Consider the following 27,973-nt stretch of genomic DNA (forward strand, 5'->3'; position numbering starts at 1 on the left):
TGGAAACAGAGGTAAATTATTCCACAGCGCAAAGTACATGCAATCTGAAGCAGTTTTCTTAATACTTGTATATTTTTCTTGAATTTTCTAAGCACTCTTTTGTAATAGGCATTGGTGTATTAGGAGCAGTCGTTTGAGCTATATAAATCATCTCCTAAATGAGTTGCTCTAATGCTAATAACTGACCTTTCTCCTTTTTTAATTTTTAAGCTGCAAATGTACTTCAGAGATAAACTGAGGAAGGTCTGATAAAGACCTTATGTACATTAGTGGAATAGAATGGAATTTGTGTTTTTACCAATATCAGTATTATAATTTATATACCAAGTAAAAAGAATTTTCTTTTTGTTCCTAATTATTTTTGCTAACAAGAGCTATTAAATTTAATAAAGCACATTCAGAATGGTCCATGGAAACTCAGGTGCTGATTATCTTTGAAGAATAATGTGCTTCTAAAGAAAAGCAAAAGATGTATGTGGATATTATCTTTACATCTTCCAGCTGATATGCCATTTGATTGATCTACTCAAAAAAACTGTTAACTGCACTTGGGGCCGGCCCCATGGCCGAGGGGTCAGAGTTCTGTGCACTCCACTTCAGTGGCTCAGGTTTGTGGGCTCGGATCCTGGTGGGTATGGACCTACTCCACTCATCAGCCATGCAGTGGAGGCATCCCACATGCAAAGTAGAGGAAGACTGGCACAGATGTTAGCTCAGGGCTGATCTTCCTCAAGCAAAAAAAGAGGAGGATTGGTAACATGTTAGCTCAGGGCAAATCTTCCTCACAAAAAAAAGAAAAAAAAAATTAAAAAAGGAAACTGTAGCTGCACCTAGAGGACCATGCAGTGAGCCCCATCCTTAGACATTTTGCCCACAGATAGTGCTCACTGGCATTAAAGAGGCTGGCCTGTGCACTCCTGGGGTTGGGGGGATCAACTCCCTTAGGTGATGGGACCATCAGTGCTAAGGCCTCCAACTTTAGGTGCCCTTCTAGTCTTTTATTATTTCTTAGCCATGAGCCTTTTAAAATTTGGTGGAAATCCAGAGGAGAAAACAGAAAATATATAATAATCTTGTAGGAATTATTCTGTAAAACCAATTAGAGAAAATATAATATAATTGTGTGTGTGTGTGTGTATATATATATATATAATATATGTGGATGGGAATTGTGTATTTGAAGATGAACACTGAAAAGTATCCAGAATTGGGAAGATTAGGTCTGAATTACAGGATTGGGCAAGTGGTCAGTGCAGTGTTCCTAGAACAGCTGTATGGCCGGGATTGGTAGCAGATGATGCTACAGAAGTAGGATGGAGCTGGATCATGAAAGCCCTAATATGTCATGCTAAGGCACTTGGACTTCATCTTGTGGGTGCTAGGGAGCCATTGCAAGTTTCAAGAAGAGGGATAATCATAGCTGTGTTTTAGAATGGAAACTGGAACAGCATTGTGATGATGGGTGGAGAGAAGATACTAGAGACAAAGAAACTAGGAGGAAGATAATTAGTCAGCCAGGCAAGAGATTGGCAGAGTCTGTACATGAGCAGTGAGGCTGAAGAGAAGGAGAAATGAGAGACATTTAGGAGGCACCCACAGAGAAGACTTGGTGCTCAGTAGAAAGTAACCTCCAGATTTCTATCTTGGAAAACTAAGGTTGCTTACGAGGTGGAACTGACTTCTTCAACTGACACAGGGAAAGGCAGAGCAGAAGGAGGGCTTCTTGATGGAAGTACAAGTAAGTTTAGTATCTTCAAAGGGTTCATTAGACATTTGGAGCAAGGAGAAAAATTAGAGCCAGAAGCAATGAAAAAAGGATATGTAAAATCCATGCTTTATTGCTTTTTTAAATGTGAAAAAATTGCTGTAAATTAAAAAAAATTCACAATGTATTGTTATGTTTTTTACACTGTGACTTTTAGAGTCACCCAGATACAGATTTGTATGTCTGTGCAGGAGCTCAGACAGAAGGCCCGTGTGAGGCTGCAGATCTTTGCAGGGGGACTGCCCGTCTTCTGACTGGTAACACTTATCCTGCTCAAATGTGGAAAACAGTGAGCTCTGATCAAAAAACTGCAGAGTCAACACTTCAGGGTGTTGTAAAGACTAAATGACTCGGAGTATGTGGGGAAATCCACTGCAGTGCCTGGCACATGAAAGGTACTCAATAAATATTCTTTAGTCTGCAAATGACAACATGTCTGCATTTGCATTAAGCGCAATATACAAAATAAACTTCTGAAACTTTGGGTCTAGGACTTGTCCTTCATTAGAACCAGCGCCACTTGACTTGTCCTTCATTAGAACTCTCTCCTCAGTTTAACTCCCATTTTCTTGTTCTTTCCTTGTTACTCCTCTGTGCACCACCCCCCCAAACCCCCCAGGGTGCCAGTATCATTTCAACAATTCCCTCCTTCCACCCCAGCTTCCCAAGGGCAGGGACTGTATGATGATAATGATATTTGGTGCTATCCTTTGCAAATAATTTATCGCACTTCATCCTCACTCTTTGAGGTTTTATTATTATCCTCATTTTATAGATGACGAAACCATGGCACAGAGAGCCTAAGTAGCCTGCTCAAGTGGCGCTGGTTCTCGGAGCCACGTCTTCGTGTGCCCTGTCCACTGAGTGAAAGACTCGGGCACCTATCCTAGCACGGTTCTTGTATACAACCAACGCTCAGTGACTGTCCATGAGATGATTGTTACACAGCGGAGAACTGAAAGGTTAGACGATGGCTCTGTCTTCTGTTTACTTGGATATTTTAGGGGAGAACTTCATGGTTAAGTGTGCAGCCTCTGAGGTCAGGCTGCCTGGGCTGGAAGCTCAGCTGTGTGACCCCGAGCACCCACACCTACCCTCACCTCCCTCAGTCTTCTCTCCATAAAATGGGGATAATAACAGTGCTGACCTCAGAGTTGGCCCACTGGAAGAGTTAAATGAAGGAATCTGTGTAAAGCACTTAGAATAGCTGGTACGTTTTAAGCACTCAATAAAGATTGGTTCTTTTTTAAGCCTTAGTAGTCCTAGCTAAGTACCTTTATGGGGATAAATATAGATATTTGTTAAGTAAACTTCTGTGTAGTATAAATGAACAAATACACATGAAGAAATAGTGTTTTTAAAAGAAAGTGGCCAGAAATGTTTCTCTCTTGGGGCAGGATTATTTGACCCATTTTAAATTAGCACATTAAATAAAATGGAAACCTAAATTACACAGAAGCAAAAGCAGAAGCTCAAAACCACGTTTCAGATTTAAATACAATATTTAATTCTTTCTTGATGGCTTCACAACCCAGTACGCTGCAGCTGTGAAATGTTTATAGTTACTGGTTTTTTCCTGTTGCATATACTGATTTGTGTTTTTCAGGGCAGACATACATGGCTTAGGTTTGTTTCGTTGGCTTCTTGTTTGGCTTGTTTTTTGGCTTTAGTGAAGCAGTAAGATCAGTTTTTAAAAATATTTTTAAATGTTTTAGAAAAACATAGAAAACGCTTTTATGTTTGTTGTAGTTACTATGAATATTTTCAGTAATCCTAGATTACGCAAAAGTTATTAGAAGATAAATCTATGGACATCCACCAATTTAAGATAATTTTGTTAATGTTTATTTCATGTCATTCTTTAAATAAATAATTGAAAATGCATTGGTGCTTTTAACATAAATAGCTTCTGAATTCAGAATCTGTTTTCTTAACTTCTTCTTAGCCCAATAAATAAAGTAATCCACTAGGTAATCCACTAGTAAAGCAGATCAGTCAAGCAGGCAGTATTTTAATTTATTCACTGACACGTTGAAATTGAGGCAGTGTATGCTTGAGAGCGTAAGTTCTGGTGCAGACAGCCCGGGTTCAAATCTGCTTTATCACTTATCAGCTGGATTCTTAAACAAGTTACCTAATTTCTCTAAGCCTAAATTTTTGTATCCACAAATTGGGGATGATGATAGTAGCTGCTTCACAGGATGAGAATTAAATTTGAAAACGCATGTAATGTGTGTGGATATAGTAAGTAGCAAATAAATGTTAATTATAGCACCATTTTCCAGAGCATACTGAAATGAATGAAATAGTCCTTGCCCTTCAAGGAGCATATGAGGAAAACACAATCAGTAGTTACAGTGTAACAGGCTGTAAGCTCCAGCATAGGCAGAGCAGCATGGGAACCTGGAAGAGGGGGTCAAGGACAGCCTCTCAGAGGTGGACATCTTCTTGGAGGAGCAGTTTCAGTGGAGTTATGATGGAAGAAGCTAGATTGCAGTGGTTAAAACCTTATGTATTAAACATTTTGGCTCAAATATCTTTAGCATAAATCAAGCTGTAGTCCTCAGAGTCATTAATTTACCACCTGAGAAAAGAAAAAGCTAAAACCTTCTCTAAAAGACTTGGGAATGTCTCATTATGCAAGTGCATGAAGGAATTTTCAAGGAGCCAAATTGTATCATCTTTTCGAACAGTAAATTCTTGGTTCTACCAAAATTTTGTCAAATAAAAAAGTCTATAAAGGATTGGTTCTTTACTGACTTCTTGTAATTTTTATCCTATTTGACATGAAATATATGCTAGTATATAGATTACGCATACTTTTTGATAGAACTTTGGCCTGAGCATTTTTTGCTTAGTACGGAGCACCCATCTTACGATACGAGTCTTGATGTGGTGCATCCAACCTGGAGCCTCTGCCCCATCCGACACTATGATTCTTAGCTCTGCCACATCCCCAGCTCACACTCGTTTTGAGCTGGTAACCGCTGTGCTTGCTGGACCAACTAGAGCAGGCCTGCCTTTCAATCTAATGGGTTCTTGTGGCCACCCGGCTCGTTGGCCATGATCTTGGCATAGCACTTAATAAATGGGAATGGTAGTACTTGCTCACAGACCTGAGTCCTAGGGAACAACTTCAGTTTTTCTCACACAGAAGCCGATCACATTTGTGATCAAAGTAAAATCAATTATGAGGGGGGTCTTGTGTTTTTCAAAATTTCTTTTCATAAACTAAAGCTCCTTTTCCTAGAAATGCATCTAATATACTGCTAAATAAATACTAAATGAGAATAAAGGATCATTGTATGTGATAGTGTTATGAACAGAAAGACTGAATTCACAGCCTTTAAACATTCTTATAAATTCTGTTCTATGTTTTCAGTCCAAAATCAGTTAGTCATATTCAACAGAATCCTACCTTTTCATCTGTAATTTTCTTGCGGGTTTCAGCCTTGAGCTAGTCTCAAACTTGACTAGCTAGCAAGTTAATTATACAAACTATTGTGTATAATTTATTAATTTGCAATTGAAGATCTGGGGCCAATACCTAATATGAATATCCATGCCCTTCTTTTTACGCTTTTAACCGACAACCACATGTAGCTTTTTACATGGCTGACTGTAATTTGGTATTGATAAAACCTTCTATAAAATAGCCCATATCAGAAATGTTCCCTCTGTGATTAATTTGTATAATCTCCTTAAAATTGTTTACATGTTTTTCTTTAGATTCTACAGGGGCATCACATGATATGCTCACAGGGACTTGGGGGGAAATCTTTTAATTTACCTGGGTTTGGGATCCCCCAGCCAAAGAAGATCTTGACCCCAACTGCTTGTAAGCAAAGGGAGACCAAACTGAAAATCAAAGAGAAAGAGGAGAGTCAGTGTCCATGGGCCTGGGTCCAGGAACATTTTCGGGAGTCCTCATGACTGTATGCAGTTTGTGCCTCCAGAACTTCTTCAGTGTAAGATGTGATGCCACTGGATAAGGAAAATTTAACATTGGATACTTTATTCTGCTAAGTGGCTGAGGTACCGGAAATAGGCAAGACATACATGAAAATCCAAATTTATAGTGGGAATTCAGACTCTTAACTCTTAAAATAATGACTGTAAGTCTTATAAATTCTGCCCCTTACTTTGGATGTCATCATATAAAGATCATATTACTTCAGTAATCAGTAGACTCTGTAAATGAGCATGCTAGCTATCTGTCCTTGCGTGAGCGTCCAATAGTGATTCTGTCAAAGGAAGTCTAGTTTTTAAAATGGTATTCCTTTGTAATAGTGGTGGTTTCCAGCATAGCCATCATTAGTAAGCAGAGAGGTCTCATTTAAACTAGAGACAGTGAACAAAAAAGAGGAGATTCAAGGATACAATGAAGGAAGAGTTTTCACCCGTATTTAATATATGTGCAAAGTTGTGGATCATGACCTGGTCGTAATCCACTGTGATTATATTTACAAAATGGAGGAAATAAGAAGGGCCCCTAGTGACAATTCGAGATTAGTTAACCTGTTATCTTTTCTCTATGTCTCAGAAAGTCAAGCTACTCACTTCTTTTAGGGAATTGGTTTCTTACTCTGTGGCACCTTCAGAGCCTTGGCGCACATTCACTGCCAGCTAAGAGCTCTGCCTAAGAGAAGGGACGTGAAGAGCAGGAGGAGTGCAGACAGTCACCTGTGCTCTTGCTCCTGCTGCTGGCTGCTGGCTCAACTAGTAAAACTGACTCCTTTGTAGGGGCTTATAACTGGGCGAGTTCACGTTCCTTGACTTGGAAATAACCCTTCAAAATAACAATCTTTGTCTGGCAGTAGATGGTGGAACAGGAGGCACTGACGGTTTCTGCAATGGGGTAGCGTCTCAGAAATCAACATACTATTATGATCCCATAGGAGTTTCTTGGCTTCACAGAAACCTCCAGATACTTAGTTTTAGGAGTTGCAGCAGATGCCAGAAACAGTGACTGCATCCCTCTCTCGTAAATCCTGCCTCCCGGACCCTGATAAAATGCAGTCCTGTCCCCTCCTGAACACCTTCACCCCTCACCAGCCAAATGCTGCCTAATGCCCTGCACGTCTCGTAGTCTTTGTCACTTTCTACTTTGTACCAGAGAGATTTATGTGCATGTCTCATCTGGCGAGCCCGACTGTATACTCCTTACGGATAGGGGATGCTCAGTAAGTACTGATTAATTCATTCGGGTCCAGTTCTCTTGGTGGTCTGCTCTTTGAGTGCATGTGGGCACTGTTAGAAGATGGAGATCGGAACCACACATGGAAGGCTTGCAGACCCACTCCTTTATGCAGGGTGAAAAGCGCTCCAAGTCAATGCTAGGCGTTTTGAATGAATTCTGACCTAAAGTTGTATTTATTCTGACAAATCTCTGTTGGGCACTAACTGGGTGTTGGACATACTGAATACGAGAGAGCACATTCTGATGAGAAACAAACTCTTAACTAAAACGCAGTATGAAAAGTTCCAGAAACATAGTTCTTAGAAAATACTATGAGCATGTGAAGAGATGGGCAGCTAGTTCTGCCCGGTGGCTACTTCAGGTGAGTGTTTCTCACAGCGGGGCCCAGGTCCTGCAAGATGTGGCCAAGGGGAAATTCTGGGAGTCTTGGAGGTCAGGTGGCTGAGTTTTAAGCACCTGTTTGATGGTATCAGAATCCAACAGAGATATATGAATACGTTGGTATCTTTCTCTTTCCTCGCTTGCAAATTTAAGAGCTTCTGTACCACCCTCCACCCTCAAATAGCTGTGAGTAGCTGCTTCTATAAAGTGGACTGGGATTCTTTTTTTTAATGGCTTTCAAATGATATCAGGGCACTTAGCAAAAATCCGTGATCAGTTCATTTAGAATAAAAGGTCTAAATGCAGCCATAGAATGTGCAAAATAAAATTCTGGTGATGAATAAAACTTCATCTTAGATTATGATGGTAAAATTCTCTCAAGCCTAATAATTCTACATTGACTCATTCAACAAATATGCACTGAGTGCCTGGTGTGTGCCAGCTTCTGTTCTAGGAGTTGGGGGTACAGCCCCTGGCTCCCATCAGCCTTCTCTGCAGGCCTTTACCAGCAGCAAGATGCAAACGTCAGGAAACTATCTGACAGCACTTTGTTTTGTTTTCTTTTGTTTTGGTTGGCCTTGAGCTAACATCTGTTGCCAGTCTTCCTTTTTTTTTTCTTCTCCCCAAAGCCCCCCAGTGCATAATTGTATATTCTAGTTGTAGGTCCTTCTAGTTGTGCTGTGTGGGTTGCCGCCTCAGTGTGGCTTGATGAGCAGTGCTAGGTCTGTGCCCAGGATCTGAACCAGCAAAACCCTGGGCCTCAGAAGTGGAGCATGTGAACTTAACCACTCAGCCATGGGGCCGGCCCCTGACAGCACTGTTTTTCTGGTGATATTTACCGAGCCTTCAGAGACCAGAAGTTGAATGGCAAAGTGAAGCAGAGAAATAAGATGACTTTCTGGACAAGCCAGTCGAAAATTCCTTTTGGGAGGGGCAGGGCCCCAACTCCTCCCCACATCATCTGAGTAATTTAAGCCCTTCTCTGAGCCCTCTTTACTCTGACCATAGTGTGCTAGGCATTTTGAGAAGCCACAGGACAAACAAAACAATAATTCCTTTTCTCCAAGAGGAAAACTAATTCTGAATCATCACATTTCTAATATGATTTAGAAAATCTAAAGGAACACCAGGTTTGCAAAGTGATAAATATGATATGTAAGAATAAGCTTTTATCCTGCATCTTACTTAAGCGAGGTTTTCTTCCACCTCTTTTGCTAATGAAAGTTGACTAATTGCATTTCTTCATATTAAAGTTGTTAAAATGACCGTGCACTAATCAGCAGTAAACAACTTAATAGTTTAGATTATGACTAATGAACTTATCTATTCAAGAAGAATTTATTGAGTGCCTACTATGTGCCAGAGCTACAAAGTCTGAGTTCCACGCATCAAGAAGTGTCACAATCTAATAAATAATTACAATACAGTAGAATAAACACAGTCATATACGTGTGTCAAATCAATAGCAGTGACACAGGGCGCACGGCCTCCTCCTTGGGAAGAAAGGACCTAGGAAAGGCTTTGAAAAGGAAATGATGTGAGCTGGGTTGAAAGATGAGAAGGCAAGATATAAACATCCATGGCGTGCTGATAGAGAAGGTATTATTCATGTTTGAGCCTATGTGTAGAGACTAAGTTGAAAGGCACCTTCTAGGTCTTCTGATCCAGTATCCCAGGCAGGAAATCGCTGGCAGGGAAGCAGTGTGACCAGTGCATTGGTTTTCCAAAGATGCTCTGGGATAGAGCTTTAGATTTTCCTCCCAAAAGGAGAGGTCAGGGGTCGATTTAAACTGCCTGGGACACCTGCTCATCCTTTTTATTTATTATATATATTAGTTGACATATGTTTTCATTGGAGAAAAATAAATCCAGTTCCACAACTAAAAACTACTGGCCTAGTACAAAGAGTATGGGGCCTGTGGGGTAGCCCCAAATTGGTGTCCTTCCACAAATGAAATTAAAGCATTTAATGTAGGAGAGAGTGACCTGTAAACTGTAGTGCGCTGAGTACATTTAAATTGTTTTTGCAAGTCATTTTTGTTATCTCTTTGGGCCTGAGTTCCTTCATATAAAAAATGAAGGTGTTTCACCCAGAAGCCTCAAGTCCCGTGTAGCTCTAGAGTTATCTAATTGTGTGATTATCCAGCTTTCTCTCGACTGTTTCTAAGGACAAGAATACTTTTTCACGATACTCCTTTCTGTTGCTTTTAACGAGACTTAATACTGGAATCAGAACGTCTTGTTCTGTGAATTACAACTAGTAACTGGTTTTGTAAATTGCAAATACTGGCACACAAAGCCGGGAATGTAGTTTGCAGGATATGGACATTGCAATAGCTAGTGATGTTTTTTGGTTGCACATATGCCCAAAGTCAAATGCTTCAAATCTTGCTTTTAATGAAATATTTGTCTTCTTTTGGTAGCCAGAAGTGCAACTTGCTGAAGGCTTTGATGTGTTTATGCCTAAATCTCAGCTGGACTCTATATTGTCAAACTACACTCGCTCAGGAAGCCTTCTGTTTAGAAAACTGGTGTGTGCATTTTTTGATGACAAGACTTTGGCTAACTCCTTACCCAATGGGAAGAGGAAAAGAGGACTCAATGACAACCGGAAAGGACTAGACCAAAATATTGTGGGTGCAATAAAAGGTTGGTCTGCATCATTTCGTTTTACGGGTTCTTTGTTAAGCTTTGCCTTCATTCCATAAAGATGCAGCTGGAATCGTAGTAAACTAACTAGAGGCTAGTTTAATTTGCCATTGGTAACTTACCCACTGGCATGGCTTTTGGGTGTGAGCTCTGTAACTCACCACCCCAAATACCACTAGAATTTGGTATTTCAAGGTGATGTTAATTTGTTAAAATCATAATTTAAGAGCCAGTTTGATCTGCTGCAGAACCAAAAAGAACTTTTTTCTTAATTGACTTTAAAAACGAAGGTATTTTTCCTCTCAGTAATTTCTAACTAAGAATTTCACCAAAACATGATTTCTACTTAAAGTTTTAGTTGTAAATAAAAATAGAGCTATGATGCTTTTTTGAAAATAAAGTAAAACAGTTCTCTCCAAAGTTCAGAGGTGGCTTTCCCAGGACCTTGCTTCTACAGACATTTTAAATGTAAGTCACCCCCGTGGGAAGCCAAATCCTGTGCATCCCCACACAGTGCTGGCCCACCTGCTCTCTGGTTTTGTGACATGGAGTCATGCCCGTTACATGCAAAGAAGACCATGGGTCTCTCCCCCTTAATGCCTGTGGGCTTGTGTCTGAACTCGGCTGCACTACGTCAGCCATGCACTTGCATGTAGGAGTGGATCCTCATGTGTGTCCAGTTCCACATCCTAGCCCTATTTCTTAATTTTAAAATGCCCCTATTTAGGACTCTGATAAAATGTAATTTTAGATAATAGGAGTATTTAAATGTTATTTTGAAAAAGAGTGTAAATGGTTCTCAAACATAAACACAACTACCGTGGAAACAAAATTTTGGATGAGGCCTTTACACTAGAACCGCTCATAAGGATGTTCTTCACTGCCTCACTTCCTGCGGTGTTTGCTTGTGGACTGGGGCTGGACCAGAGGGCCTTCCCCACCCATAGTCCCCATTATCTTGCAGAATAGTAAATGAATTTAAGAGTGCTTAAAGGACACTTGAAAACCCACAATTAACTTTACAAAATGATGTGATTTCTAAATGGAGTTAGCAAGTACCAGACACCCTTTGTTTGTGGCCAGAAGGACATAAGCCTTCATTAACAGAAAATTTCTCATTCTCCAACAGAATTTTTTCACTTAAAGTGACAGTTGAGTTGTATTAAATAAGAAAAGCTACAGAGATATCACAACTGTGCCATTTCTGAAAAGAATGATCCAGCCTGCAGCGACACTAAAAACAAGATTACAGAATTTGAAAAATGGTCAATGATGTAACTAGGACTTGCTGAAGTGAAGAAGGGTCTCATTTCGATTTAATATGGCTGGGGCCTTCTGGAAACATGAGGGTCAAGGCTTATGATGCTTTTCGTCTCTGAAGCTTTTAAACACACTGAAATGTAGCCAGGAATTGTCTTAATTTTCTTTTTTTCCAGACAGTATATTAAAGTTATGAAAGTGTTTGGAAATTGGGGAACCGTAAATGACCATGTTCCATTTTAATGATAGTAGGAGAGTTACCCTAATAATAGATGATAATTAAATATATCATTACAAGTAAACTGACACAGGTTAATTCTACCATTTTCGATCTAGACTGGATATCCTACAATATCCAGAGAAAGTGTATTACAAACTGAAATAGAGAACATGCTTAATTTCCTTCATGGCCCTACTCGTTAGCTAAAAATAAATATGGCACTGAGGCTTCTGCTCCTAATACATAATAAAGCAGACTATTCAAATCAAAGAACTTAAATTTTCCAGGCACTTCTTTTATTGTTGAACTAAATCTGGCATTAAAATTATTTTAGAACAACAAAATAACCTTAAAGCAGACAGAAATCCACCCATAAGCCAGCAACAACCTAAGTCAACAAATATTGTACATTCACTTGTGTCCTTTAGTGTTTATTCATAGACATATTTTTATTTCGATTTTTTTCCTGATTACAAAAATAATACATGCTTGTAAAAAATCCAGACCTTATAAAAAATATAGAAAGCTGAAAGGCCTCCATAATCCCACTCTTCAGAGGTGACTGTGTACATTTCCGACAATCTTTATTCAAAGTATGAATGTGGCATCAAGTTTGTCTCTCTTAGAAGAACATTCTGTTCATACTGGCCAGCCAACACTCTTACTTGATTTATTCTGATAATTTCTTGTAAGCACCTGAGGACAGGCTTTGTCTTAAATATTTTCTATTGCCTGTTGCACTTCACTGAGAGATTTGTATACATGTATAGTAGAGTTTTCATAAATACACAGTAGGTGAATGAATAAATGTAGGTTTTTATTTTTCATCTTGACTTTGGCCTTAATGGGTCTAGAGCTAAACTTCCATCCTCAAGTCTTCTCATAACTAATTTGGAATGATTGGCACCAAAACGTTGTAAATTTCTACCAATTAACTAAATGCCACTTAAAGCTAAAAAATGGAAACCAAAACTGAATATAAATTTGAATACAATTCTCTTAAATCCCTAATACTTTTTTCCTTTACATACATTTCGTCACTTGCTAAAAGTTTATTAACGCGCATAGTGCAATATAAAGTGATTATTAGAAGTAGCTGTTAACGGAAGGGCTTATAGAATAAATATATCCAGTTTTGCTTACTGTTGGGAGAGATGAAAGAGAAATTTATTTCCCTAACCCAAGTCTTTTGAATCTTAAATAATCCAGGAAAGTGATCGGATAGTGGCAAGGCTGCTTGTGTTACTACTGCTGTCTACCACATACTTGGAAAAGATTTTACCAATATTAAATATTCAGGCTTTCTTCCTCTGTCTTTTGTGGGTTCATGCACCACTATAGTATTAATTTGAAAAGTTCTGCAACCTCGAAATGTACAAAGACTGGTCGATTTTGTAAAATCTTAGAAGTAAAAATAACACTGGGAGCTGGATTTTGTTTCAGATTGACACGGTTGGTTAAGACAACAATGGGGGAAAACATAAATGAAAACCTATGAAAAGCTTATAAATAGGAACAGAAATGGACCGAAAAAGAAAAGTTTATTATGGGATTATTAACAAAGCTCTTTGTAGTGATAATTAATATTCCCCGTGACAGTATCTTGAAAATAAAATATAAGCCTCTTTGTAGAGATCACAGTTTTCACATATTCTCATCTGCTTGATGGTGGCTAACACTTATTGGTAATTCATTAAAAATCCATTTATAGGTGTGACCCTAGGTATTGACGATGAAAGGATCTGTAATTAGAAACACCTGAGCACTTTGAGATCGGGGAGAAGAAACTTCTGGTCTTATTAAGTAGAGTCTTAGGTTTTAGTGCTAGGATAGTTAGTATCTTGGATTTAATTCAGAATTGATTTTACAGTCAGAATGCAGAGTGGAGGTCGGTGCCCGGGTTTGCCCTCCTCACTTGACACTGTACCTGCTGAAGACCGTCTGATTCTTGATTCCGTGCACCAGGAGACCATGCAGTTTGACTCAGAGTTATCTAAATATTGATCTCATCATTGGATCTCTGAATGCTCTTCAGAAAATCGAGTTGCGGTCAAGCAGTTTTTAGAACCTGCGTTGTCCTTTTTCATTCAGTTTCGTAGTGATTCGTTGAGAAAGTTTCATTACTATCAAACTCTCCTAGGTCCTTGAATCCCTTTGCCTTCAAAGGAGAGTACGTCTGCTTGTCCAGTGAAAGGAGTGGTCAACCACTCTTCGTTTACTGCATGCAGCACAGGCATGCGACACAGACAGCTGCTCTCCTGGGGAGCACTCAGCACTGAGGGTCTGCCAAGGTAGCCACCAGGGATCAGGACATCCTTGGTTCGTTGGTGGTACTCCAGAACCTTAACTGTGCTTCTTACAAGATAGAAAGCCTGGCTGCATTTGACATCACCCTTTCATTGGCTCTGCTGAGCTGACCACCAAAACCTCTCATTTTACTCCAGCAAGTCTAGAAACTTATAGGGTCTAGATTTGTCATCTTAGAATATCTTTATTTTCCGTTTTGGTTGTACATCATCATTCATTTCCTTGGGATTTAATCAAGAAAAGTGAATAGCTGTTTTCTATGCGATCTCACGTAGACTTAATTAATATGGTTAGGGGTGGAATTTACATCTCATTTATTGTTTATTTCTTGATAGTAACTTCTGTGTGTTCACAGAACTCCCTGTAAGAACAAGGCTGAAACATCAGCTTGGATGTGACTACCCTACAGTGTGGATGATCTTACTTCCATTTACAGGAGAGAAAATTGAGGCTATAAGAAATTAAGTAATCTTACTTAAACAGCTAGTAAGTGATAGAGCCATTATTTAACCCCAGGCCTCTCTGACTGCAAATCCATCATCCAGCATACTTCATTCCTTCTGTGAGGAGTATTTGAAAAGAAAGATAGGTATCCCAAATTTAAATTTTCTATCTTAAAATTTAGCATTTTGGATTCTTTATAAATTCCACTAGGAAGGCGGCCATACTATTTAAAGACACCAGTCGTTTGTTGTGTATGCAAAGCATATTTGAAGTGAATTTCTGGGTACAACATGGCTCTCCCTCAGTTTATTTACTGGCATCAAGGGCAGATCTTCCTTTGAAGACAGCGAGACTCGGTCCCATCATGCTAGGGAAGAGAACAGAAGTGTGATCGCTTCCCTAGGGAGAGAGACACTTCTGAGACTCTTCCAGCAGACAGAGCCGCAAAGAAAGACCTCGGAAGTCACCACATCCAAGTGGTCTTTCCAAGTTGTATGTAAATTAAATTCTAGTTGAAGTGTTGGGCAATTGGAACCAATTGATGAATGCTTTAATTCAAGAATCCTTTTGGAAGATGAATAATCATTTGTTAATTTATCTGTTCATATTTTTACATATCAGATCAGCATAAAACAGGATAGGACTGCATAATATATAACAACAAAATAGTACGTAACAACTCTATAATTACACCAGATTCATAGCTTGTCTCTCAGCGCTGTTTGTCGCTGTTTCCTCGTGGTTGTAGTTGTTTGTATTTTCCCGCTTTTTGTGGAGGCCCGGGGACAGGTGATGGTGGATCTTGGCCTTTCTGCGTGTAAGAGCCCTGTGTTTCAACCCCTCCCATAGCGGTTCTCAGATTTTCCTCTCCCTCAGAATTATCGGAGGTATTGATTCAAAACTCAGCTTTCTGAGTCCTGTGCTCAGAGACTGATTCACTAGGTGAAGGGTAGTCACAGGAATCTGAAATGTGAGCAGCAGCTGCAGGTGACTGACGCAGGTTGATTTCAGGCCACCTTGGAGAAGCAGGGCCGTCCCAGCTCTGATTCTCACGAGTCGTGATCTATGTCGGCAGCATACGACAGTCCCCCTGTGGGACTGTCTCTTCCCTCTGTTCCTTAAGAGCACCCCATTTTCTGAAGACTGCCCTACGCCTCTCTGGGAACAAAGGAGAAGATGGCATGTGTCAGCTTCTCTCATCCTCTGCGCCTCTGGGGCTTGAAATGATTTTTTTCTGCTGTGTCACACAAGGGCCCTGGTTTCAGACGTGCCTGTAACTCCTCACCAGGACTTTACTGAATAACCGCCTAGTTTACCAGGTGGAAAAAAGGCGTTTCCAGACTTCAGCACAACTCTGACGTTCGGGTCAGTAAACAGATGCGTAGTTTTCATATGACATCGTCATTACAGTCTTGAAGAAAATGTAGTCTCCATTCTCAGCAGGCTCTCAGCCAGTCCCCTTGACTGCATATTTGAAGCATTTGCTCAGCCAACTTCTTCACCAAACAGTGTGATAAAGAAGACATGGTCTTGGCTGCTTTTCCACTACAGAATAAGTCAGGAGAACAGCGAAACATTTGCAGTATTTTCATTGACCTCGCAAACTTAGAAATCACAAACAGGCATGAAATTTCTGTTAATAATCCTCGCGTTTCTTGCCCACCCAATGTGAGCCAGGAACTGGTGACATGAAGACGAGTCAGGCACGGGCCCTGACCTGAAGGAATGTGCAGTGGAGTGGAGCTGCAGATCTGTAAGCAGTGAGCCATGACCCATAGCTGTACTCCGGGATGGCATACATCAACGTCAAGTGTCCATACTGAATGGAGGGAGAAAGCACAGAGGGTTGAAATCCCTGTAAGAGAAGGCCTCGCGGAACAGGTGACATCTAACCTAGACCTTGAAGGAGGAAAGTATATCAAATGCAAAGAGAATGGGAAAGGTGAACCACAGAACAAGTCTAATGAAGCTTACATTAAATAAAACATTGGCTGAAAGCCTTTTGCCTCCAGAACTTTTAAAATTCTATTCTGAATGGTAGGCCTTGAGTCCTCACCAACCTGTTCACCTTCAAGTGTTTTACTTCATGAATAAAATGCCAATGAAATGGACTCCAATATTCTTTACCCTCAGGGGTTTTCAACCAGAGCTTTGCTTCTTAAAGCCGCCTCGGGCCCATCCCAGACCTAGTGAGTCAGAATCCCGGAGCTGGGGCCACAGCAAGTCTAAAGACTGTCCCTGCTTTGTCACTGGTCTTCCAGAAGCTCGAAAAAGGAATCTCGTCTTCCTCAAAATTATAGCTCCATCTGTTTGCCACATAAGGAGCAAATGGAAATGTGGAGAAATTTGTTAAGAATGCTGTGGCTTTATTGATCTTTCTTCAGTCTATCACGTAATGGACAGGAAGCAGTTGTGGGTTAACTTGCCAGGATTCAACTCTAATTCCCAGTTACTGAATTCTTAAAAATCCTGCGTTTTAACACCACTGTTAGGGTTGACAAAAACAGCCTCCCGTCAAAAGAGATAAGTTTCTGTAGCAAACCAGGGCCATTACAGCATGACGGTGCATTGCACAAAATTATGGGCACCCTTTCCTTGTTGACATTGTCGATGTGTGCATTTATGATAACATTTTTCTGGCAGATGCAGGTAACATGTCCTGAGGAAGGGACACCTTTCTGGTTTGCACAGTGCCCTGAAAATAGAAAGCAGTGTTTTCTGCACAGCCCATCTCCTTTTTCTTTCAATCCCTGAATTGTTTGGCTGATCTGAGATGCTCACGAGCATCTCGAGGTAATGCCACATCTTTCCTATTTTCTTTCCCATTGTAGGGAAGCAGAATTGTATAATATGTCCCGAATTGGTCAAATTATATTTCTCATAGCTTTTCTCCTACAGTTGGTGCCAGTAATCTGGCAAATGTTGTCAGTTCAGTTCCATAAACAGTTATTGATGATCTCACACAAGGTATGCATCAAAAATCTGAGAGACTCAAGAATTTAAATTTGCTTATATTTCTACCCTAAAGATGCATATGCAAATGATCATGGGATATTTGTAGTCACTACAGTACCATGGACTGACAGTAAGCCCACGGTGAAATAGGGATATGCGTCAGCTTCCACTAAGAAAACCCCTTAAAAATTGACAGCCCTTCATTTAAAATCGAACTGCAAGCTGTCGTCAGTTGTGGCTGCCTTTAAGACATCTTTGTATCAGAGAAAGCGTGGCTGCATGTGTCCTGTTAAAAGCACCCTGAGAAGAGAGAGATGCTGCCTCTTGGAATTAATCAGGTCTTCCCATGACTGCTCCCTTCGGTCAAGTCTTCTGTTGCATTGACTGTGTTTCCAGGTTCTCCTTTCTTGCCTCTGGCTCTTGGTTAGATTTTGACACCTCTCCATGGTCAGCTCCTGGTATTTCTCAGAACCTTAGCATCCCCTCATCAACTCTATCCCTTTGACCACAGAGTAAATCCAGTATTGGTTATTTTCAGGACCTCCCTCCCCACACCTCTTCATCACCACATGCACCATTTTGAATCAGCTTATAGCCAGCCACAACTAAGTGGGGGCAAATCCTAGTTAGAAATGTGGACAGAAGCCAGGAACAAATGAGACAGTTGACAGTAAGGACTGTGACATACCGAACATTTCAGACTAATCGCAGGGCTCAGGACCTGTCCTGGCTTCTTTCTAAAGAGGCGGGTGTGGTCCTTGTTACCCACGCAGCATACCACCTGAAAGGTGGCATGGGGCTTCCAACACTAACACCTTCTTGCAACCACATTATTTTTGACAGAGGCATCAGCATTCTCCTACTTTTCAAGTTTGAAAACTCAGAATCTCCTTCAATTGCCTTTTTGTTGCCTTGCCACTAATCCCACCTCGTAGCAAGGTCCTATCTATTCTTTTCGTCCTTCCTCTCTCCTTCATTGCTCTTCAGCTTCTCAGATGCTTCAGCTTCTAGTGCAGCCGTGCATCCCCTTGTCCTTGATGTTCTACAAAAAACTTTTTTCATTTCTTTTTTTTCTGAGATATAATTGGCATGTAACGATTAGTTTCAGGTGTACAACATAATGATTGAATATTTGTATCTATTGTGAAGTGATCACCACAATTGGTCTAGTTAATATCCATCATCATAAAAAACTCTTTAAATATCCCTGACCTTGTTTTCCCCCTCCACTTCATACTGTATTCTAACAGCCAGGGAACACCTGTAAAACAAAATTTCATGACGTTATCCTACCTTATTCCTCTTTGCCCGTTAAATCAAGTCCAAACCCTGGCCTTTTCCAGACTCCCCACAACTTGATTTCTCTCTCCTGTCAGCCACATTTCCCAGGGCTCCTGCCAGGTGAGCAACCCAGCGTTGACACTATCCCTCAAGCATCTCAGACTCGTTCTGGACTTCGAGTCATGCTATGTTCCTTAGGGCTACCATGCTCTTCTCTCTTTGCAGACAAGTCCAACTCATTCTTCATGGTCCAGCCCAAGTCTCATCACCTCTGCCAGGAGACTTTCTCCACAGGCCGTAGCCCATGTTGGCTTCCTCTTTCTCTAAATTCCTATGGGATATATTATTACCTTTCTTCCATGGAACAATACCTCTTAACCCCTTGCCTTGCTACTCATGGTGTATACGGAGGATGACTATGTCATTTATTGCCCAAACTGGGACACTCTTGAGACTAAAAATGGTGCTGTTAATAATTTCACTGGGAAAACAAGTGTCTTGAACTGTCCTGGGGAATCAGGATATTTGGTCATCCTGTTTGTTTGAACCTCTTGTCTTCTCAACAAGACTGCATGCCCCTGTAGGGCAGAGACCACCGTCTACATTTGCTTTGCATATTCCTTGGCACGTGAAACAGTGCTGCTCACATACTAATGATCGATAAATACAGAAAGGAAGGAAAGAGGAATGGAGGGAATCAGGCGGTCAGTTTGTCTTCGCTGAAAAAGATCAGTTCTTAAAAACACAGATGTGTGCAGGGGATGAATAACAAGATAAGTATACAACTCCTCCATGACAAGTTGGAAGAGGGCAGCTGAAATTCAAGAAGGCTGAAATTCAATGTAAGTTTGAAGATTAGAAGAAACAACAGCGACAGACAGATCAGGTGGTGCACAGCAATCAAGGATGATAGAAGTCTTGCCAACTGAAAACATGGAAGTGATCCCAAATACGAAACCCAATCTGTATTCAGTGGGGGCTCTGAGAGCATTGATTATCACTAAAGATCAAAGAGCAACCTCCACAATATACAATATGGAAGGTGTAGTTTGTCACACTTCATTCATACCAGAGAATAATACCTTCAAAAGGTGAAGTATAATAACTTTATTGTGAGATTTTAATTTAAATAATGACTTAATGTTAATTAATAAAGATTCCAATAGTGGAATCCATAAATGGGTTAAATGGGCCATTTCCTGTTTCTACCATCTCGAGACTTCTTAATACATCAGTATACTTATCCATCCATGTGTTTTTTTAGCATTCATCATCATGGCAACTTGGTGCCTCAAAGAGAGAGTATCAAAGAAAATTTTGAGAACTTTTTTATTGTCAGTGTCAAAACGTGAGCCCAATATTTTCCAAAGCTAATCTCAATCAGAAGGGAGTTGCCACCATTTAAAAAGAACAGAAAATAAAATCCTAGCTCTGAGGTATCGGCCCTGTTCTAATGCCCAGCACCTTCAACCTAATGTCCACTACGCAGCAGCCACGAGTATATGGCAGCAGGCATGGGATAAATGTATCGCTCTGATGACCTCATCTCATAGGCGAGACCCCCGTCACCACCATTGCTCTTCTAGTTCATCGCTCTTGCTCTTCCAACTTGGCCGTCTCTGAGTTGGAGTGGTTGTGAGGCACAGAATGGTACCTGAACTTCCTAAATGTGTCGTAATTTGTTCTGGTACTGTGGGTATTACTTCCAGACTCACTGGCTAGTGGGTAAACTCAATCCCTCATGGAATGACTTCAGGAGTTCATATGCTAAGAAACCCTAGCTTTAAAAACTGAGAGAAAAACTCAGAACTTTCTCCCCATTCATTTATAGAAAGACCAGACAAACATAGAAGCATGCTGCGAAGCAGTGCCTGGGCAAAGGGAGCATCGTTAGTGTACGTGCCGTTTTGTACCACTTGCCTAGCTGTTGGAGCTGATGATTCTCGATCCTTCAAATTTTGTTTCATTTGAGCGTCAGTTCCTGATCTGCAAACTGAATGAGTTATACTATTTCCAAGATGCCTTCCAAGTAGCATTTCTACAAATCTATGAGTTTGAAACATTTCTCTTTGCCAAAAAACGGCTAGACAGTAAAATACCATTACATCAAAGCTTGTTATGACCCAGATGTTAATAATTAGCAGATATAATTTATTCCCTTGAAATATACCAAACATGTTAAACAAACGTGTTGTAGCACAGCCAGCCAAAAGATAGTGTTAACCATATTTCCCACTAACCATATTATCAATGAGCTCTGCTGAGGGCTTTCTTAAATTGAAGTAAATTAAAATTAACTTTGTCTAATTTGAGAAACCACTATAGGCACTTTCTTTTAGACAGAGAGGCCATTGTAGCAAAAACTGAATAAAGGAAGACAAGGGATATTGTTCTTTTCCTCCAGACTACTCTGGCCTCAAATCTTTGAGAATCGCTGTGATTAAACGATATTGTTCAAACCTCAAAGTCCCACCAGTTTGGGGATAATGAAAGGAGCATTGTGGGATGTAGATTTTCTCCTGACTCTGCCGTTTAAGGTCTTGAAACATTACCTTCTCTTGAAAAAAGAGGCGTGGCTCGGCTAATTTTTAGTCTCTTCCAGTTCAGAAATGTGTATGGTTCAGTAATTTTCGGCCATATTCTCAGAAGTAAACCTGTAGAATTAAATCTGACGGGGAATCAATTTTGTGGATATCTAGGGCCCTTTTCATTACAACAACCAACGGAAGGTCACAGCCGCATTCAAGGATCAGCACTAAAGGGTGAAGTGTTCAGTGGTCCTTCTGGTCAGCTTTCACCCGACTTGACCGGCTGACTGCCCTGCAGTCCCGTCTGTACATAATTCAGTAGGATATTCTGGTTTCTTCAATAAATACATTCTTGTTTGCATTACTCTATTTCCTCAACTTTTCATTTAAAGATTTCATTTTTAGGTGCATTAGTTGATGAACTATGTGCTAAGTCTTATGGTTAAATCTGAAACGAACTTCAAGGCTCAGTATATTTCAAGATCTATGGCCGTTTACTGAAGAAATTCTCCTTTCACTTCCTTCAAGTCAAGTCACAGACCAGAGAAAAGAAGTTTCTGAGATTTTTCTTTCACAAACCATATGTTTCTGCTGCCTATTATGTGCAGCGATGGACAAGAGAGTCTTGATCTCTGCCCTTGTTGAGTTTATAGTTTAGATGATCACTACATGTTGCTATTTAAGAACCGCTGGTTAACGACCTCGGGGGGCCTTGCCTGAGAAGGTCACATTTCAGCTGTGACCTGAAGGCTGGTGGACTCGTGTCTTCACCCTGTTACTCCCAGCAGGCAAATCATCAAATCCTCTCCTAGCTTCCCTTTAAAGATAGCTTCTGGTTTTTATCCCGAGAGAGTGCACGTAAGGAATATCCTTGACATCTGGTCAGTATTGACATTTTCACAGCATCATCTTAGGAAAAATTTTCTGATTTGTTCATAGAACGACTGGAGAATGGCATTTGTCCCTGTTAGCGTTAGTCTTCAGGTTAGAAGTAGAAATGAGAGTAGTCCTCCTCATCTTGTGTTGTAGACATTCTCCCAAGATTCGTTTTCTCTCTGCTTTACCACTGAGATTTAAGTCAGATGTTATATTTACTTCATAGCCCTCACTTCTTTTTTTTTTTTTTAGGAATCAGAATGTTCTGCCACCTTCCATTCCCTTTCTGTTTCTCTTTCTCCCTCCTGCTCCAGAGTAACCTGAAGTTGGTGTGAATCTTTCCCATTCATGTTTTTCTATTTTACTGCTTAACTGTGTGTCCATAAGTCACGCTATTGTTTTGTGAATTTACACATCTACATACAGCCTCATGTACTTTTGCAACTTTTTGTCCTTTTATTCAAGATTGATCCATATCAATACGTTATAAATCTTGTTTATTCATTTTAACTGCTAACCACAACATAAATAAAGCAATTTCTCTCTCCAGTCTTTTATTAAGAGACAGTTAGGGTGAGTCTGTTTCGTGATTCCCCATGGCAGCAGCTGTCTTTGGGTTTCCTGGGGCTTGTGTGTGAGTTTCTCTAAGGCATGCACCAGGGAGTGGAACTGAGGCACAGGATAGAAACACTGCCAAGTGGTTCTCTAAGGTGGCCAATATCATTTAAACACCCACCAGCAATATATAAGAAATCCTGTTTTTCCTTGTCCTTGCCAACATCTGGTGTGAACAAACTTTAATTTCTACCAGCCTGATCTGTCTCAAATGGCACCTCAGTGGTGGTTCCCTGATAATCCATGAGGATGAGCATCATTTCATATTTATTACCATTTGGTTGTTTTCCTTTGTGAACTTCCATCCTTTTCCTATTTTTCCATTAAGTGGTTGTTATTGACTTATATGAATTCTTTTGTCCTTTATATGTATTATAGATATTTTCTCTTCCAACTTGCAGAAACTTTGCATATGGTCTCTTTTATCATATCAAAGTTTAGCCTTAACAGTCAGATAGATTACTTTATGCCTTGTGCTTTTTTGGTGCCCGTTTTAAGAAATTCTCCCTACCTTGATGGTATAATGGTATTCTCTTACTTTTTTTCCAACAGAGTTTTAAAAAATTATCTTTTATATTCAGATCTTTCATCCACCCGGAATTTACTTTTGCCTAAGATGTGAGGGAGGGATTTACTTTGTTTTTCTCTGTGGGTAATCAGTCATTTTAACACCATCTTTTTTTTTGCGCATGAATAGTAATTCCACTTCTGTCGTAATCTGAGCTCCCATTTCACGTGTTTACACTTGATGTTTTATCTGCCTCAGGGCCGATACTACACAGTTTTCATTAGTTTGGCATTGCAATAGTTCTTGATATCTTCTAGGTCATGTCCTCCTTTCTTCTCTTCCCTCCTCCAGTTCTTTCCTTCTGCACTGAGTTTTCTTTTTCCTCAAGTACAACCTTTAGTAATTCTCTGAATGAGGGTCTGTGCATATATTCTTTCAATCTTTGTTCTGACAGCTTCTTCATTTCTCCCTCACTGTTGAATAATGTGGAGTTTATTAGTTGGGTAGTTTATTCTAGATTGAGGATTTTTTTCAGAGCAGGTTGAAAATATTCCCCTGTCTTCTATATTTTGTTGCCATTGTGAGTCTGTCAACCTGTTCTCCTTTTGTAGGTAATCTGTCTTTCTCTCTAGTTGCTTTTAAGACCTCCTTACCTGGGATTTCCCACTTTCTTCGTTTTAAGTCTAGGTAGATATTTCTTTTTACAGAGCTGCTTGGTTGTTGTGCTTCTTGAAACCAGAGTTCCTGACTTACCAATTCTGGAAGTTTTCATCTGCTGTCTCTTCACATTTTGCCTTCACTTCTCTCCCTCTGAAACATCTGTTTGTGTTTACTGGACCTTTTCATTCTGTCCTTCATGTCTCTTCCTTTGTCTGTTATATTTTCTATCTCCTCCTCTCTCTCTGCTACCTTCTGAGTCATTCTTCAGATCTATCTCCCTATTCTATCTAGTGATATTAATTTATTGATTAGCCTGTCCTTTGAATTTTTGAATTTTAGTTACTATATTTTTCATTTCTGTAAGTTCCTTTTGGTTCTTTTTGAAATCAGCCTTGTTGTTTTCTTACTGACTGAAGTCCTTCTTTAATGTCCCTCATCATTTTAGACATTCTTATTTTGCCATTCCATTGCCTCGAGTTAGTCGGGCTCCGATCCTGCTTTTCCTTGGGTCGGCTGACTCTTGCTCGTGGTGTGTTGTTTCCTCGTGTGTTTCACTGTTTGTAAATATGAGCTCATCTGCAGTGGGCGTGTGTTTTGCTTTGTTTTCCATCAGCATCTGCTGGGACCCAGGTTGTGGGATCCTCCCTTCAGAGTAGTTCTGCACTCCCGTTGGTCTGGAGCCCAGAGGTACCAACAGCGATGCTTATGTCTTTTACCAAGGTAGCATAATTTCATGCGCCAAACTTAGGTGAGGTCCAGGCCAAGCATTTAGAGTTTTCCAAGGAAACTTTTCCTCCCTCCAAAGACTAGACAGGGCTCCCGGTGCTGGTGGGTAGACAGTTATCCTTTACGCTGCAGTGCAGCCTCTGAGGCTCCCAGCTTCATGTGGGGGCTTCGGTTCTAACCCCCACATAGGCCCAAGCCCTCCTTCTGTTGGCTTATAAGTGTGGTAACCTGAAACTGCTCTTCCCCTACCCCCGTCTCACGGCAACTGCACAGTGTGTCGTTGGTCTGCACATGTGCTTCCTGAGTCTGGAGCATTCTCCATCTTCTTTCCTGTCTCTTCATCTAACCCCCACTTTTTTCTTGGGTTTCAACTTAGCCATCACTTTACCCAACAGCTTTCCCCAGCTACCCCCTCACCCCAGGAATGGGCTAGGTACCCTTCTCTCTGTATCCTGGACTTCCTTCTGTCAGAGCAGCTTTCCTTTGTACTGGTCTCAACTTCATTTGCCTTCACCCTCCACTTCAGTGAAAGAGTTTTGAGGACAAAGGACCGCTTGTTCACCTGGCATAGTCTGGCACATCGTGGGTGCTGAGTAGATCCTTCTTGAGTGAATGCTTGGTATTTTTATAATGAGATCACAGTGGGGGTCAGGTTCTAGGTATGAAGCACCCCAGATTGTGTGTGGGATCAGAAAATACCATCCACCATGAATGTGCTTAATAAGAATCAGCACAGACAGGTGAGGTAAACCGTGTGCTGAAGTCATCGCACATCGGAAGAATCGTTTGCGACCGTGTGTCTCGTGATGTGCCTTGAAGATCGGTGTGCACAGAGGCCAGGACAGGAAAGCAAAGGGACTTGTTGGTGCCCACTCGGTACTGTGCGGTCTGGGCACTGGAGTGTGGAGGTCATTGGTACATAATCAACAGTGGATTAAGAATCAGGCTTTACTCCGACCGTCGTAAAATGCTCTCTCCAAGAAGCAGAGTCCATCAGGTTCCCTTAGGAAGAAGCTGCGCCATGAGGCTGCACGGGGAAGTGGTAGCAACGGAGGCTGCTCTTCGGCTGCATCCCCTTCTCACCAGCTACACTGTCAGTCTCTCTGGCTCTTCGCTTCTCTCTGCACATCGGCTTCACCCTCCTCTCCTCACCGGCTGGCTTCCTCCACTTGGTTTCTGGCCCTCACAGTTGTGGTTTGCCCAGGGTACGTCGGGACTACTCACATCATGATGCCTCAGCCTTGCCTCCTATTGCTAAAGCTCATCCTCTCATTGCTTGCTATTCTGAAGAGAAGGATGCCAGAGGGCCCAGCTCATCCTTTTGTGCAGTCCACCACTTGGCTTCCCTAGGTCAAGGGCCCATCACTGCTCCAGCAGCTTGAAGGGCACTGGGATGAAACATTCCTGCCCACTTTCGCAGCAGGGGCCAGGGGTGGGCAGTTTTCCATAGGCATCCTAAAGCTTGGCCCACCCCACACCATCCAGCTGCCTCTGGGTCAACTCCATGCTCACCAAGCAACTTTCCGTTTAGTTCTTCGTTCCAGTGTCTTGATTCCAAGAAGTGGGAGTACTGGGTTATAACTCAAATGTTTCAGATACCAGAAGGGTAATCCCCCCTATTACACATTAATTCATTGTCATCCTAGTTTATTTATCAATCTCTTGTAGGTTTAGTTCTTGTGAGCTGGTTTCTCAGGCCTGTATCCTCCGGGTGGTCTGATAAAATCAGATTTCTGAACCTGTATGGCTGAGAGCCAGTCCGTAGACCAGTAACAGTTGCACCAAGATATGAAGCCCTGCACCATCGCCAGCCTCATTCTGGCTCTTTCCCTTTCTCTCATGGTACCTTAACCGCCACATTTATTGTTATTTTCATAAGTTACTAGAATGAATATCAAGCCTATAACTTATAGGTTTCAGCTCTCGCCATGAAATTGGGAAGTGAAGCAGCATAAAATCATCAAAGAAAATATATACTCTATTAGAATGAAATTTGGGCCAGTCATCAGTCTCAGAGCTGAAAATACCTATGCACCATCCTACCCAAGGACCAGTCTCCCTCTCCTGTCCTTGCCACAAGCCAACTAACCCCTTGATGGAGGGGAGATCATCACAGACCCCACCTGGTCCTCTCTCCTCTGCCGTCCCCCATGCTTCCATTTTGTGTAGTTGGAGTGACACCAACATTCACAGCTTTCACACAGAAGCATTACCTGAGTTATTGATTTGTTTATGCCATATTTAGAATTCAATCATTTTTCTCTTACAAAATCTGTGCCTTCATCTACAACTTTAAATGAAAAATTAAATCATTTATGTGGAGTATAATCCGTATTAGCTGTGCAGTCTCGGGCCGGCGACATAACCTGCCCGTACTTGGACTTTGCCATCTGTAATATAGGATCACCAGACCTGTGCCACTGGGTTCTTGCAAAGATTAAATGAGATAAATATTCCCCAGCACGTGGGAAGCTTCCAAGTGTAGCCTTGGAAGAGTGAAAGGAAAGAGGAGGAGGTGGGAGGGGTGCTGGTTGGTTGTTCTCTACTCATTGAGCTGTGAGGAGGTGGGAGGCAGACAGCCCGCGGGGAAACCTGGTCTCCTCCACCTGCAGCTGGGCGTCAGCGAGCATCACCTGGAGCTGCCCCCCAATGTTCCCTCTCCATTTGCACACCCCCAGCAAAGTGGTCCGGGGACCCCACTGCGGAGAGTTCTTTCTTATCCTTGTACCTGGCCCCTTGCAAGCTCTGTTTGTTTCGCAGACCTAATGGGGACCTGGCTTTCAGTTCTACTTGATGTCAACTTTGATTTTCACTCATCTGTTTGACCAGAAGTTAAAACTGAGTCATCACATCATAAGGTGGGCTCTCACTGCTGGCCAGTGTTTGATCCTAGTTAGAGGATTTCACAGTGAAACTGAAGCTCTGCAGGGCTTCTCCTGCTTCTTCAAGTATCTGAGTGATCCAGTGACTTTATAAAAATCCACACCATATTCTGCCTTTCCCAGCCTAGACAGCTAGAAGAATCCAAATTCAGAGTCCTCCAGGAACTACTGTGTGAACACAGAGCTGTTTGGGGAACATGGCCAATCCGCTGTGTTCTCAGCACGTCGCATTCAGACACGCTGCACACCACCGTGTTCATTGATGATTACATTAAATGCCGTGCTCCTCAGGAAGGACCCGCCCGCTCAGCCACCACCAGCTTATTCATTATTTATATACAATTAAAGGGCATGGTTCAAATGAATGCAGGCATCCGAGAAAAGTCATTATTCATGTACAGATCAAATTGAACATTTGTCATTTCCCCAGTGACTTAACATACTCCTTGTGCCTTGGGACCTCAAATTATATTAAGCATAGTAGACGTTTTAACTCTTTTTATTTAGTTTAATTGTTGGCCTTAGTCCCCTTGTTCGGATTATTTGGACTCATTTAAAATTAGCCATTGCCTCCCCTTAACATATTAAAATAGGAAAGGAGGGAAATTTCTGTTTAGGACCTATTGCGTTCTAAGGATGAATGCAAATTGTACTGTAATTCCTAATGACCCACTATTAACATAGCGGGAAACCCAGTGCATTAATCCAGTCCCTCT

The 27,973-nt window shown here is 41.2% G+C and overlaps 1 protein-coding gene across 4 annotated transcripts in view; it reads left to right on the top strand.

Annotated features, from left to right (window-relative positions):
* The window catches only part of BEND7 (BEN domain containing 7), a 78,124-nt gene that overhangs the window by 34,269 nt on the left and 15,882 nt on the right, over positions 1–27,973 (top strand). For all 4 annotated transcript variants that reach the window (XM_044761844.2, XM_044761845.2, XM_070500802.1 and 1 more), the window contains one exon: positions 9,770–9,995. In XM_044761844.2, the coding sequence (XP_044617779.2) occupies positions 9,770–9,995 (226 nt within the window). The remainder of the gene's footprint in view (positions 1–9,769; positions 9,996–27,973) is intronic.

The sequence above is a fragment of the Equus asinus genome, chromosome 29, assembly GCF_041296235.1.
Source record: "Equus asinus isolate D_3611 breed Donkey chromosome 29, EquAss-T2T_v2, whole genome shotgun sequence".
In the NCBI taxonomy this organism is placed as follows: domain Eukaryota; kingdom Metazoa; phylum Chordata; class Mammalia; order Perissodactyla; family Equidae; genus Equus; species Equus asinus.